The sequence below is a fragment of the Brassica rapa genome, chromosome A04, assembly GCF_000309985.2.
Source record: "Brassica rapa cultivar Chiifu-401-42 chromosome A04, CAAS_Brap_v3.01, whole genome shotgun sequence".
In the NCBI taxonomy this organism is placed as follows: Eukaryota; Viridiplantae; Streptophyta; class Magnoliopsida; order Brassicales; family Brassicaceae; genus Brassica; species Brassica rapa.
The window spans coordinates 14,748,495-14,762,101 of record NC_024798.2 but is presented as its reverse complement, the minus strand read 5'-3'; the positions used below and the strand labels follow the sequence as shown (position 1 = coordinate 14,762,101).

Genomic DNA, 13,607 nt, shown 5'->3' with positions numbered 1-13,607 from the left:
AAAAGGCAAGAAACCTTGCATGTGCATTGATCACGAGTTATGTTGAAGGATGAAGAAGTTAAACGTTTTAGAAGATCTTTATGTAATCAACACCTAAGAAACCACACATAACTGTCTCATCATGGTACACAGCGAACTTATTGGTTATAAACTGAAACTAAATATTTCTCGATAATATTTCACAAGGACAACATATAACACTTCCACATAAGAATCCAACACTGTTTCATATTTTTCGAGCATTTATTGATCAAATACATTGAAACCGATTAGTTTTTCCTCTGTGGCTGCTTCTTGTGCTGTTTATGCGACTCCACTTGTTTCTTCTTGGAAGACCCAAGCCCATTTGCAAGATCAAACGAGCTCAAATCCTCTAGAACTTGATCAAGCCCAAGCCCACGAGCTTCTTCACTAACCTCAGACACTGAACCACCATCTCCAGTTTCGCCCGTCTCGTTTTCATCATCTTCGGGAGGCATTGCAAAATGTGGAAGCTTACCATCAATGTAGTCTTTCAAAATCTGCCTAGCTGCTCTCGTCTCATCAGGCAGACCACTAGCGGCAACATACCCACGAGACAAACAGTAAGTTCTAAGAAGCTCAGAGGCAAGAGGTGGACGGAGCTTAGACTCATAGCTTTTCGGTTTAGGCAAAGAGATGTTGTACACTCCCTCAATAACATCTCGAGGAACACGTTCAGCCACAACCTTAACAGCTTCGCGATGCTCCGTCATCCTGTCTATGGGAAGCACTCCACAAGCGATCATTTCGTATCTAGAACTCGAGAAGGAAGGGAAGACCAAACCGGGGCAATCGCATAGCATCAGCTCCTCGGAGATTATCAATGTCTGGAAGTGCTTTGTCTTCCCTGGGGTGGATGTGACGCCTGTTCGCTTCTGACCCACCAGTGCGTTGATAGTTGAACTCTTCCCCACGTTAGGGTACCCAACGAAGCCGACCACAACACGTTCTTGGTGCGAATCAGCAGAAGCTTTCCTCCTTTTCGCTATCTCCTGAGCCTCGAGTTTTAACCGATCCAGAAGCTCGTCTCTTCCGTATACTTTAACGGAAGGATCATCTGTGTTGTGTGAGGTTTCAGGTGATGTCGTCCACTGATCTTTTAAGGGTTTGCCTTCTAAGGTAGCGGTAGCAGCTTTGGCTGACCAGAAGACGAATAAAATGTTGTTGCGGGTGAAGTAGTCCGCCCATTTCTCCCTGTGTTAACAATCCAAATGGTTATAGCCAAAATAAAAAGAGGTTAGAGGAAAAGAGGCAAGGGGCAAGTTTACCTGACATAAGGAGGTAAGAGATCCGCCTTGTTTACAAGAAGCATTGTTTCTTTATGCTCATCAATTTCTCGTGCATATGCCTGTAAATGATTGGTATGTATCAATGAAAACTCTAATAAGAGAAAGCTGCAAGTTGGCAGAGAGAGAGAGAGAGAGAGAGAGAGTTACCTCAAGATCAGGGCAACGGTAAAACAGAGGATCTCTAGCATCAACAACCATAACAATCTGAAAGAGAAGTGAAAAAGAGCCAATTATATTCCGAAATGAACTTTAACCCATTCAAATGGGCTCTAGGAGGCGAAAATGGCATACCAAATCACTTCGTTCAAGCACTCGCCAAAGTTGTCTCCATATGTCAAGGTTCTTCTCGAATGGTGTCAGCACAAGCTTTTCATTTTCCTCGAGGCTGAATGAAAAGTAGGTATGCATCAAGTGTATATCACCATGTCCCCAAGGAAAATTACACATAATAAAATCAAACCAAGCATCTAAAACAGCAGCAAAATAACATCTTGAATGAGCCATAACTGTTTTGTTACTCTATTCCAAAATCTTGAACTTACAAATGCATTCCCAAAAGAAGTTCAGATTCTCAAATGCTATTCAGAGATAAGAACACAAACTCATAGCATAAGACTAACAAACAAACAAACAAAAAAAATCATTCTCAAATAAAGCAATCATGGTTATAGTGATGGCTAAAAGATTGCAGTTTTTGTAAACACTGACGCAAATATGAATTCTTCTCAACTTTCTCATCCTTTTAACCATTCATTTTCTTAATACACAAACATCGTAGCAAAGCATTTGAACACTTGGCACATGATTAATCCCAAATTCTACTAAACAACAACAACAACAATATCTTGTTTACTGCCAACAACACCCTTTAGATGAGATCAAAACAGAACAAACCTGACAAGTTTGCGGCGCCAAGAGAGAAAAGCTTGTTTTTCATTAGCATCAAGTTGTTCCACACTCATTTTAGGCGTCCAAGGAGGCCTGAATATTAACAAAATACAACATCACTAAACCAAACAGACTCTATATGACTCCATAACAACAACCCAAAGAAGCAAAAGAGACCTTCTAGGAACTTGAAGACTACTAGCATGTAAAGCCTCTTCTCTCATCCGCTGCTCTTTCCACTCTTTAGCCGTTACACCACTCGAGCTCGAACCTGCGTCCCTGTTTTTCACCAAAATCAAGAACAAGAACATCAACAACAACACACTAGAGAGAAAGGATTCAAAACCGATCTTACATATTGATGGGCACAGGCGTTGCGGAGTCGTGGTGAATAGCGTAAAGACGCTCGGCTTCCTCGGCTTGCTCGATGATGGCGTCGATGTCGCTGACCTCCGTGACGGATTCAAGAACCTTCTTGTTTTGGGACTTGTAGTTTTTCCCTTTCTCCTTGGTTTCCTGGATCGCGTGGTTGTGGTGCTTCACTAGCGCTCGGCCTAGAGACGTCTTCTCGTTCTTCCCCATTTTCGTATTTTTTGGCGGAGATTTGAGGAAAGGTTGAACCTTTTTGTGTTTTCTCGAAAGAGATATTTCAATGTTCGTAAAGGCTCGTCGTGTGAAGCCGACGGGGATGTAGACGCCGTGTGGGGTGAAATTTAATAAAATGTAAAAATGTAGGGTTCGAAGGGTAATTACTCAATACTGCAAACGGTTTATTTTCCCTTGTTGTTCGGGTTTATTTCAATTGTCCGGTTTAATCATCTCGTTTTGCAATTCCGGTCTGTTTGATTGGAGCAGTGCAATTAGAGCTGGGAATTTTAATCATTGTCTGTAGGTTCCGCCCCGTTTGACCCATTGCGGGACGAGGGCAGGTCGAATAATTTGAAAATTTTAAATCGTAGGTGCGGATCGAGATTATTTTGAGTGGTGAGTCAGCCGGATTTGAGTCGATATCCGTCAACTTGCAAATTTAATAAAAAAGTTTTTTTTTTGAAAAAGAAATATATAAAATAAATATTTATATACTTTTTATTATAAATATATTATTTTAATATTAATTTTTAAAAATAATAATTATATAATTAAAATAATTATTTTTAATTAAAATAATAATTTTTAATATAATTAATATTACCCGCGGGTTTTGGCGGATCAGATGTGGATATAAAAGTTTTTGTTTGCGGATTATGCGGGTCGAGTTTTTGAATCGAAAAAATGATTCGACTGCGGCGGGACGGGGCGGGTTGACCCGCGAACCCAGCAGCACTAAGTGCAACGTGTTTAACTTTAATTCAAGGCTTTAGGCCAGTTTCAATCACAAAACAATTAACTTCTTCTTCTCTTTCTCTCTATCATCATTATCTTTATTTCTTTGAAGTCGTCTAATTAATTTTTGGTTTATCCATCTTTGAAAACTTCGGTGAGTTTTTAGGTCGGTTTAAATCATCCTTAGAGTTGCTATTTCAGTCTCAGAACATAGACAATGTTTGTGTCTTACAATTGTCCTGTGGGATTGTGGCTCATGCTATGCATATTTTTACATACATATATGTTGTAATGGTAAATATTATTCCAATCTAAATTCCAGCTGAACAGCATATTTGTACAAATATGAATCAAATTTTGATTGGAATTATTAGCAACTCTAACCAAGACATAAATGAACGTGAATTGTTGTTATCAATGCAAATGTGAGCACTAATTTTATTATATTCAGTTCAACAAAACTGAGCATTTGTGTTCTATTTTTTCTGGTTCTTTTTGAGTGATTCATTGAATGCCAAAGTAGTCGTGACCAGAGTATTTTAGAGTGATTCAAACTCCATTGATCGAGTGAGTCAATTTGTCCATCATCATCATCTCGACTACGATTCCATCTTCCACATCAGAGCTGGCAATTCTATTGAGATTAAGTGTTTAGAGCACTGGAGTGATTCCAAGGCGGTATCACCACTGTCGAAGTGGTTTGATTCGGGGTGATGACTAGGCGGTGACTTAGTGAATCCGTAGAAAAAAGCTCTAGCGGTTAATTTGTTGACCATGATGTAATTAGAGAAGTGAGAAGAGACAACAATGAACTAGTGGGGAAGGTACGAGATTCAGTCGTTTTCTTATTTGTCTCTCCAACAAGACTGTAAGGGAGCAGAATAAAGACGAAGTAGACAATTTGTGTGTAAATCTCAGGAAGATGAATTAAACATAGTTAGTAAAAACAAAAATTAAACCCAAAGAAATACTCTTTACATAATATGAAAATTAAGTTCATTGCATACGAGATTCTATCATTCAGACACAATAAAAAATTAAAACCAGACACTACAATCCTAGATCCGCCCGTCAGAATGGGATTATTGCACTCACAAGGACAAGCAGAGGAAAACCTGAGAGCCATATAATTCCCCAGAACCCGAAGAGGTTAATAGAAAAGAACACCAGTGTTAAGAAACCAAAAAACATAGCCATCTCTTCGTAAACCCTATCGCATGAACCGATGGCCTTGTAGTAAGCACGGACGCCTAGGGCCATGGAATAAGTAGATGCCATCATGCCAGCCAATATCCCCATCAACCAACGGAAACTCGCAAAGGTATACACAACGTCGAAGATCTCATAGTTTCCCCTTGGAAAAACAAAACGCAGCAGAGCAAACAGAATTGAAACAAGGACAATATGATATCTCAACGCAACCTTCTTAAACTTACGGTCGTCCGCTAGGAATTTGTAAGTAAAGCCAATCTGTTGCATTTTTCGACTGAGAAAGAAGAGAAGGGAGGCGGAGGTTGAGGCGGCTTCGACGAAAGGAGGGGGTATCCGCGGCCACCTTTGATTACTTTGAATCAACGGTGTATAAGAAACGCTTCAACATCTGTCTATATATATAAAATAAGATTTTCAAATACCACCTCAGACCATGTACATCAGTGAACTTCGTGGGTTCACAAAGCATTTTTTTAAAAAATAATCGGATCAATCGCGGGCCGCCACGTACCGTGGGATCCGCGCTATAGTGTTGATCCGGGTTCACTGCAGTGAACTTGCAAGAGACAGGTTCACCACTTTTACTTATTTTAATAATTTTTTTTTTGAAAACCGTGTGAACTCCCCCGTTGAACTCTCAATGGGGATGCCCTCATCAAATAGGAAATTAAAGAACCGACATGTGTTTCTTATTGTTGCTTTCGTTTGGGTTTTCACGATTTGCATTATTGGGCTTATTTGGGTTTCGTCAAGGTATTCCAGATCTTTGTCTCAACCGCTTCTCAAGCCCAATGGCGTAACGGCTGTCATTTGAATTCAATCAATCTTATTAAATTTCTTATTAATCGCTGATAAACCATTCGTCCCACTACTACGTCTTATTTAAACCACCTCTTTTTTCTTCCATATTAACAAGTCTAGATCTATAAATAAGGGTATTGGATTCTGTGAAATTCATCACTTCACCCTTTTAATCATTAAAATTTTCGCAAATAATCAGACCAGGAATGACGACAACCTCCTTCCTTTGCTCTGTGTGTAGTGACGAAGTAGCTCTTTGTCTATCCCTGAGATCTCTAGAATTAGTAAACAAAATCGTCTCGAAATGTAATATCAAAATAATGGAATTGATAGTGAAATGTGGATTGTTAGCGTATGGTGGTTTAGAGGGTGTTATGGGTTTATGTATTTTTATGGATTTGAAAATCCAATCCAAATCAAGTGTTATTGGTTCTACTATTTCAAAATTCAATTTTAAATATGGTGTTATTAATTATATGATTTTTAAACAGATTTTAGAATCAAGTGTTATTCAATGTTATTGATTTGTTTGAAGATTTGGTTTTGATTTTGATTTGAGTGGATTTATGTGTATTTTTAAGAGTAAAATACAAGAAAACAAATATCAAGTTAAACTTTGTTATTTTGATTGGATTTGCATTATTGTTTTTTTTTTTCCATTTCCTTATATTTTTTGTGTGTCCCAAGTCACGTGGTTGATATAAACCTCATTATAATATCTTTTGTTCATGTTCAGAATTTGCATCAGGGACATGTCTTGCACACAAACTTATTGTAAAATACATACAAACGAAGCTGGGGTTATTTATCATATTATCGTGTAGGATGTCACTTTTATGCTATCTTGTTGTTGCAGAAGAGGGTTATTCCGTCTCCGTGCCTCAGACGATGTTTTTTTTTTCTTTTTTTGTTGCCACAGTAGAAGACGGCGGAGTCCTTATTGACGAAAATGATTTGTTTTTTCTGAGGTGTTTCTTCACTATTTTAAGACCTGCTGGAATGTTGATGATATTGTTTTTCAGTTTATGCGTCTTTCTCACCAAAGACTCTAACTTTGTCCGTCGGACGTTTCATCAATGGAGCAGAGGAGTTTAAGCAGTTGGCCGGAGTGTTTTACCTTCTCGCCGTACCGACACGAGACTCGGATGGCGGCGTTACCTTTGTATCGTTACGAAACCGTATTCTTCCGAAATGATGGATTGGTTGTCTCTTGTGAAGAGAGATATTATTGGCACTTCTTCCAATTTTAAATTGACACCTGAGAGTAACCATACAAACAAAACGTGTCTTGCCTACCAACATATTAAAATTAATTATTATATTATTGTGATTCAAGTAACATAACCAATCACAAATCATAAAGAAACACCATCAAATAAATGAAACAAGAACATTATACTTTTTCGAACTTAGCAATGTCTCTATGCTTCTTTTGATAGGTTCTTAAGCTTTTTAGTCAAATGTATACATTATCAACATGAATTCAGAATTTCGTAGACATCAATACACTCCAGAAAAAGAAAATGTAAATGTCGCATGTAAGTGATGAATTAGATGTCCTATTATGCAATGAGAACTTCAATTGAAAATCCATTTCATTCATTTATAACAATCAACTTATTTTGATTTGGAAATTTATATCATTGATTTTGAAATCTGTTTGTTTGATTTTAAAATAAAGGGATTTGTCAATGATTTCTAAATCCAAAAAAAAATTATAAATCGACTTAAGTATTAGAACCAATAACCCCCACTTAAACTGCCATCTCATCAAAAGACTTTCTAAAAATTTGACAATATTTTAATTCTGTTATAATTTAAATTAAATCTATTAACAAGATATTTAATATTTAATAATCCATAAATGTTCATTATTATCAGGCGTTTTAATTTAACCAAATGGTTGACATCAATTTTTCTATCAACAAATAATAATTTATTTAGAAATAAATAATACATATTAAAAAATATAAAATATTAAAATAAGTGAAGAAATTTTGAAATAGTAATACTAAAAAAATACATTGATAATATAACATTTCCATATTTTATCAAGCCCACACAAAAGTGAATCTTATCTCAGAAAATTAACAAAAAAAACCATGCCAAAATATTAATAACTAATCAAACTTTTTTAGAAAAGTAGTTAAGAAAATAACAGAATCTAATAAATAAAAAAGTAATATTGTTGTAAAAATAAATAATATTAAAATGAGCTCGATAAAAACCTTATTCAACAAATAATAATTTTGGAAAATAATTAATATAATAAGAACACATAAATGTCAAAAATAAAAAGCTATAGAACAAAAGGAATAAAAGTTTATTTAAATACATGACACATGTCCAATTCTAGAAATATACCATTTCTCAAAAAAATGTACATGTATACCCTTTCTCAAAAAATGTATATGTATAAAGAGTAACGATACTTTCATATCATCCATTTTTAAATATTTTTAGTTATAATGAATAAGATAATTTTTAAAATCATGAAGATCTTTAGTTTTTTTCTCAAAAATGTATAAAAATATTTTAACAATTTTATAATAATTAGTGAAGTACATAATTTAAAATGGATAGTTAAATTTATTTAGAAAAACTTATGAACGTTAGTACACCTTACATTAAACATTTAAAATAATTTTATATAATTTTTATTTTATTTGCCAGCCCGTAGGGAGGGTTTACTCTAGTAATTAGTAAAATACTAGATTAGAAGGCTAATAAAGAAACTTTATTTAAATAAGTGTCCTACATATTGTAATTGTGTCTAAATGTATATCAATTATCAATGTAAATTTTTTTTATCCTACTAGTTTATTAATTAATAAAGCAATAAAAACTAAACATTTAACAACATATTGGAGAATTTGAAGGTAGATAGATAAGCAAATAAGTTCCACTAAAATCAAGGGGGCCCTAAAATCAATATATGTACAAGACTAAGGAGCACCCATCAAATAAGCCTATATGAAAATCAAAAAGCACAAACTTGAAAATGGAATTCCTTGAGTAACATAATAAAAAGAAATTAGATTTTGATCTGCGCTTTAAAAACGTGAAATTATTTCTTTCGAAAAATATAGTAATTTGTATATTGTTTCTTGTTTAACATGTGTACATAATTTATTTAAATTATTTTTATATGTGTGATAATTTTTTGGATTTTGAAGAAATTGTAATTTGTACTACGCACTAAATTTTTTATTCACTAAATTTTGTATTCAAAATTTAAAAATTATATGAAAATAATTATCAGAATTTTTATTTTAAGTTTGATTCGGTGTTTTTATACCCGATTTTGACCGTAATGCAGTACCGTATATAATTTGGTTCAGAGTTAATGAAAACTCATTAATTAAAAACTTGATAAATTTGGTAAAAACCCAAAACCCTCCACTAAACTATGACCCAACACCGGTTGAAAATGAAATTCCTCGAGTATAACATAATAGAGAGAAATATTACTTATCACTTAAATATAATGCAAGACTTAGTCGATTTTGTACTCCTCCCACTGTTGGATCCCGACCGCCTCCATCAGCTTCACCCTTGCATTTGAAAACTCCTCGGCGGCTCTGTCGGCAGCAACCTTCGCCTCCATTCTTCTAGCAGCAAATTGCAACGACATTCGCCTCACTTCCTCTCTAAGCTCTGGCAACCCCTCAATATCTAATCTTATCATCCATCTCTTGTTTTGAATTTGTGCAGAGATTTCTTGCGCAAATAAGTAGGTTAGATAAGCTCTGTCAGATGTTGTTTTCGCCGCTTTGGCAGTTTCTTGGATCACAAAGTAGGCTTCATGAACTTGGTCGGCTAGAGATGCAACTTCTCTCGAAGCTTTTATATCCTCTTCAACCTTAGATCTTAGAGTAAGTTCTGAGTTGACAAAAATGCTCATCAACTCCTTATATGTTCTTATCTTTCCTCCAACATCTCTCGTCTCTTTACGTAACGCTATGAGTTTTACGGACAAGTTTCTTCTATGTGTTTCAAGATCTGGATTGATAAGGTGGTCTATAAACTCCATTTCTGTATCAATCTTCTTTCCATGCTCTTTCAAATCTTCTAATAACTCCCTCGTCTTCTCCAGCTCCTTGCTCACATCTCCTTCCTCACTAGAGTCATCATCAATCCCTCTCAGTTCTGAAAAAAATAAAAACCAAAGACAAAGTTAGAATCAGCATCAAAACATAATCAAATAGCAAACCCTATATATATATATATATAGATCGGACAAAAACACTAGTTAGAGCTGACCAGTTCGGTTCTAAGTACTTCTAACCAGTAGGTTGCATATTGTTTGACAGGGAATAAAAGGATTTCTCTCTTCATATGGAGTGCACAAAATAAATCTAAATCCTTGATCGAGTTCTATTGTTCACTATAGAGAGGTGAAAACTAACATATATAATAAATAAAATATTATCTAGGGTTTCTTCATGTTAAAATTGACAAATTGTAATTACCGGCGAGATGGGTTTTATAAGATATATCAAGGTACTGGATGATGTAAACATAGTGAACCGCGACGGCAATAAAAACGGTGAGACGCAAAAGCCAGACGGCCTTATAAGCGCCTAGAGCCGCCAGAAACACGAACCGGTCGGACAGAAACAGCCAGATTCGGCTAGTAGTAACACCCTTATATGAAACAAAACAAAAAGAAAGAGAGAGATATTTAACACGAATTAAAGGTAAACTAAAGATGTGTATATATGATATACTTACAGAGCGGTCTGCAGGAGAGTTTTTACGGCATAACCAGTGTAAGAGTAATGCGCAAAAGGTAGTGGAGAAAAGGAGAGGACCGATAAATAATGAGACTCCATTGGAGGAGAAGAGAAGTATCACGGAGAGAAGCAAACGCTCAAACCAAAACAAAGATCTGGCCATGTCTAGAAATTCTGCAGATCTTTCTTCTGCTTCAACGCTATTCATCTTCTTTTTCAATCCTATGTTTGCCAATAAGGATACAAGCTTTTATTTATATATATACAAAGTCCTTTTACGAATATAAGAAAGATTTATAAAAATCTTGTTAAAAAAAAAGAAAGATTTATAAAAATCATATCCCTACAAAGTTGGGACGTTAGAATTTAGGTTTAGCGCTACTTTTGGTGATTCAGTTCCAGGTGTGTATTGGTTTGATGTTAACCAGATATCGGACACACTGGTTTTCTGGTCGATGATCTCTAAGAAAATTAAAGGTAGTACATGTGTGGTGTGTCATGTCTCATGTGTTTTGACATATATATGTATGTCATCAAATAAAATCGTTGGAGTGACAGACGAATACAGAGATTAAAAAAACTAAAGAATATTTTAGCTACAAATATAGTTATTAGGGTGCAAAATTTTGTAAATTTTGATTCATTCGCTATCTCAATTTGAACCGAAATTTTCCGAATATCTATAATTTTATAGAATCTAGTATCATAAAAACCACTCAAATCCCAAACTAAATCCAAAAACATCCAAGCAACCAAAGAATTGTAAACATTATATTTGAATCAAACAAAATTAAAAGCATAAATACTGCTATGTTTTTTTTGTTCTATTCACATACCCACATAATTATCAAAGTCAAATACTGTATATATTAAATCAAATACTATTATTCTCTCACAAAGTTCACAGAATTTAAAATTTTCCCGTTGACGTATCCCTCTGTGACGGGCTTCTCCAAAAACCCGCCCCATAAAAATGTTCCAACATTTCATCCTCAAGCATGATAACATCGTTTGGTTGGCAATTCGCTTCGTTTTCCTCAATAACAACAATCTCAGCCGTTAGATCTTCTTCCTTCAATCTTGCATGCACGGTGCTCTCGCTCCCTTTCGCCCCCGCTGAAGATGCAAGCAAACCATGTCGTTTCATCATAAAACGTCGACGTTTGCTACGTTTCCACGCTTTCTTGCAAACAGCCGCGGGAACCTTGTAAACAGCCAAAACAACCAAATTAACCACCGCGCATGGGCAGCAGCAGCACACCGCCGCGCACTCTGCCGCCGCTCCTCCCGCTACTTCTCCCACCTTCCTCCTCTCCGCGTGTTTGCTCATCTTCGTTGTCATGGGCGGAGAGCTTCTTTCGTCAGATATCAATATCACGTGACGACGAGTCATACCGAAAACACGTAAAGAGAAAGATGATATGGGATCTTCAGATTGTAAGCGAGATAAACGTCTCAGAGAAAGATAATTTCTCAGAGAAAACAGAATCTAGTGAAGATTGACCCATATAGGTCACTCATCATTGATTCTGGTTATGTTGTAAATCAAATCATGAAGATCCTAGGAGACGAGAAAGTACAAAATAATGTGTGGGTGACAAGTAGAAATAGGAGGATGGAGATAGAAGAAAATACCTGTATTATGAGTTTAACAAAAAAAAAAAACTGTATTACATGATTTTCTCGGGATTTGCTGGAATTATCAGAGGAAATGAAAGAAAACTCCGAAACGTCTGGTTAGCCGGGAAGATCGGAGAGGCTATCGAAGAGGATATAACCAAAGACTGCTATTTTCCTCTAAAATTAAACAACAATATTTTCGAACAAAGTCGTTTTTGGAGTTATCTTCTATACTTGAACCACTAATTCGTTGCCTATCAAAGCACCTCAATTTGTGGAACTGCTAACTGGATTTGTTGTTTTCGTTAGCTGCAGAAGTTTAAATAAAAACTAGATTTTGACCCGCGCTTAGAAAGCGCGGGTTTATTTTTTGAATTTAATAATTTTTAATATAAATTTTTATATAAGATAGTTTATTAGTTTGGCCATATTATTCGGAACGGAATAATCAACCCGTACCAAATTGAAAAAATAAAACTAAACTTGAACCAAAATTTATAAATAACCGAACATATCATGTATATCTAGAACCAAGATAAATAGATACCTGAATTTTTAAAATACAAATTATATACCTACAAATATTAATTATATGTAATTTCTAAATAACTAAATATCTTAAATATACTATTTATAAGCTGAATTATCCAATAAAAATAAATTACTCAAACATTTTTTTCAAATATTAAAAAAATATCTTAATAAGTCCTCAACATTCAGTCTAATTTTCTACTAAAAGGAACCAAAACACCAATAAGTGGTATCCACAGTCAAACCAGTAAACGCAGTCACCATATATAATCTAGTTTCAGTTTAATAAAAATCTATTATTTAAAATCCTTTAAAATTTAAAACTCATATTAACTCGTGAATCTATACCAGATGACATGATAAATATCTAAAATAACATGATAATATTTTTCAAAATTTGATTAAATTTCTCATATAAATTTTACTAAGATATAAAATTGAATAAACTACATTTTTTTATATTATACATTCTAGTTTATAGGTTTTATAATGACTATATTAAGATTAAATTTTTGAGTTTTATAAATGAAATTATTATTAAGTTGAGTATAGTTGAGTTACCTATAAATGTTAAAAATAAATAATATATTTTATTTAAACATAAAAAACATCCTAAAAATTCTATAATTTTCTGAGAAAATATTTATACAAAACTCTTTCTCATAATAAACCCAGTTGTAAAAGATTTTTACCACAAAAATAACATAAGAAGGTTTTCAAAGAAAAAACTATAATTTTAAAATATAATTAAGCTTGTTGTTGTACTGTGAACTATTTCTCTAATCGTAATTGGAAGTTAATATGTTTTGACCGTCGAATGGTATCATGTTAGTTTGGGTCATAAAACATTTAATATGAATTAAAAGCATGGTATTGTTCAGACTTTAATTACCATAAATCCAAATGTTTTTATAATAATTGTTTTTGTTAAAGAAAAATGATCGTGGGTTGTATGATTATTAAATCAGTTATAAAATAATCTGTTTCTTTTAATAGGTTTAGTGGTACAAAAGTAATGTTCCAAAAAAAAATAGGGGTAAAATATATCAATGATTCTGAATTAATAATATTGATGTATAAATCTTTGGTGTATTATAGTAAGTTGAGTATTAAATAAGAGCATTGGTTATTTTATAGTTAGAGAAATATAAGGTAATTGATTAGTGTATAGTTAGAGAAATATAAG

General features: G+C 34.2%; 3 protein-coding genes across 4 annotated transcripts; all 3 read right to left on the bottom strand.

The window, feature by feature from the left end:
• Positions 1 to 119: 119 nt before the first annotated feature.
• LOC103864762 (GTPase LSG1-1) lies at positions 120 to 2,878 on the bottom strand. The gene is made up of 7 exons (XM_009142526.3): positions 2,554 to 2,878; positions 2,376 to 2,477; positions 2,205 to 2,291; positions 1,602 to 1,695; positions 1,458 to 1,514; positions 1,290 to 1,369; positions 120 to 1,215 (listed from the first exon to the last, which is right to left on the bottom strand). Exons 1-7 carry the CDS (start codon positions 2,778 to 2,780, stop codon positions 270 to 272), a joined length of 1,593 nt encoding a protein of 530 aa, XP_009140774.1. The 5' UTR covers positions 2,781 to 2,878; the 3' UTR covers positions 120 to 269.
• Positions 2,879 to 6,047: 3,169 nt separating this feature from the next.
• LOC103864761 lies at positions 6,048 to 10,780 on the bottom strand. Of its 2 annotated transcripts, XM_009142525.3 has the most exons (3): positions 10,269 to 10,780; positions 10,007 to 10,181; positions 6,048 to 9,683 (listed from the first exon to the last, which is right to left on the bottom strand). In XM_009142525.3, exons 1-3 carry the CDS (start codon positions 10,476 to 10,478, stop codon positions 9,031 to 9,033), a joined length of 1,038 nt encoding a protein of 345 aa, XP_009140773.1. In that variant the 5' UTR covers positions 10,479 to 10,780; the 3' UTR covers positions 6,048 to 9,030. The 2 variants fall into 2 exon arrangements, with proteins under 2 accessions (XP_009140773.1, XP_033145826.1); XM_033289935.1 differs by having other exon boundaries at positions 10,007 to 10,780.
• Positions 10,781 to 11,020: 240 nt separating this feature from the next.
• LOC103864759 lies at positions 11,021 to 13,607 on the bottom strand. Its single transcript, XM_033289941.1, has one exon. The coding sequence runs from the start codon at positions 11,661 to 11,663 to the stop codon at positions 11,181 to 11,183; it is 483 nt and encodes a 160-aa protein (XP_033145832.1). The 5' UTR covers positions 11,664 to 13,607; the 3' UTR covers positions 11,021 to 11,180.

Coding starts and splice junctions, on each gene's coding strand:
- LOC103864759 (XM_033289941.1), bottom strand. CDS start 11,663: ATGACTCGTCGTCACGTGATATTGATATCTGACGAAAGAAGCTCTCCG.
- LOC103864761 (XM_033289935.1), bottom strand. CDS start 10,478: ATGAATAGCGTTGAAGCAGAAGAAAGATCTGCAGAATTTCTAGACATG. Junction 9,684..10,006: donor TTATAAAACCCATCTCGCCG/GTAATTACAATT, acceptor TATTTTTTTCAG/AACTGAGAGGGATTGATGAT.
- LOC103864762 (XM_009142526.3), bottom strand. CDS start 2,780: ATGGGGAAGAACGAGAAGACGTCTCTAGGCCGAGCGCTAGTGAAGCAC. Junction 2,478..2,553: donor ACGCCTGTGCCCATCAATAT/GTAAGATCGGTT, acceptor GGTGAAAAACAG/GGACGCAGGTTCGAGCTCGA. Junction 1,696..2,204: donor TGGCGCCGCAAACTTGTCAG/GTTTGTTCTGTT, acceptor CTTTTCATTCAG/CCTCGAGGAAAATGAAAAGC.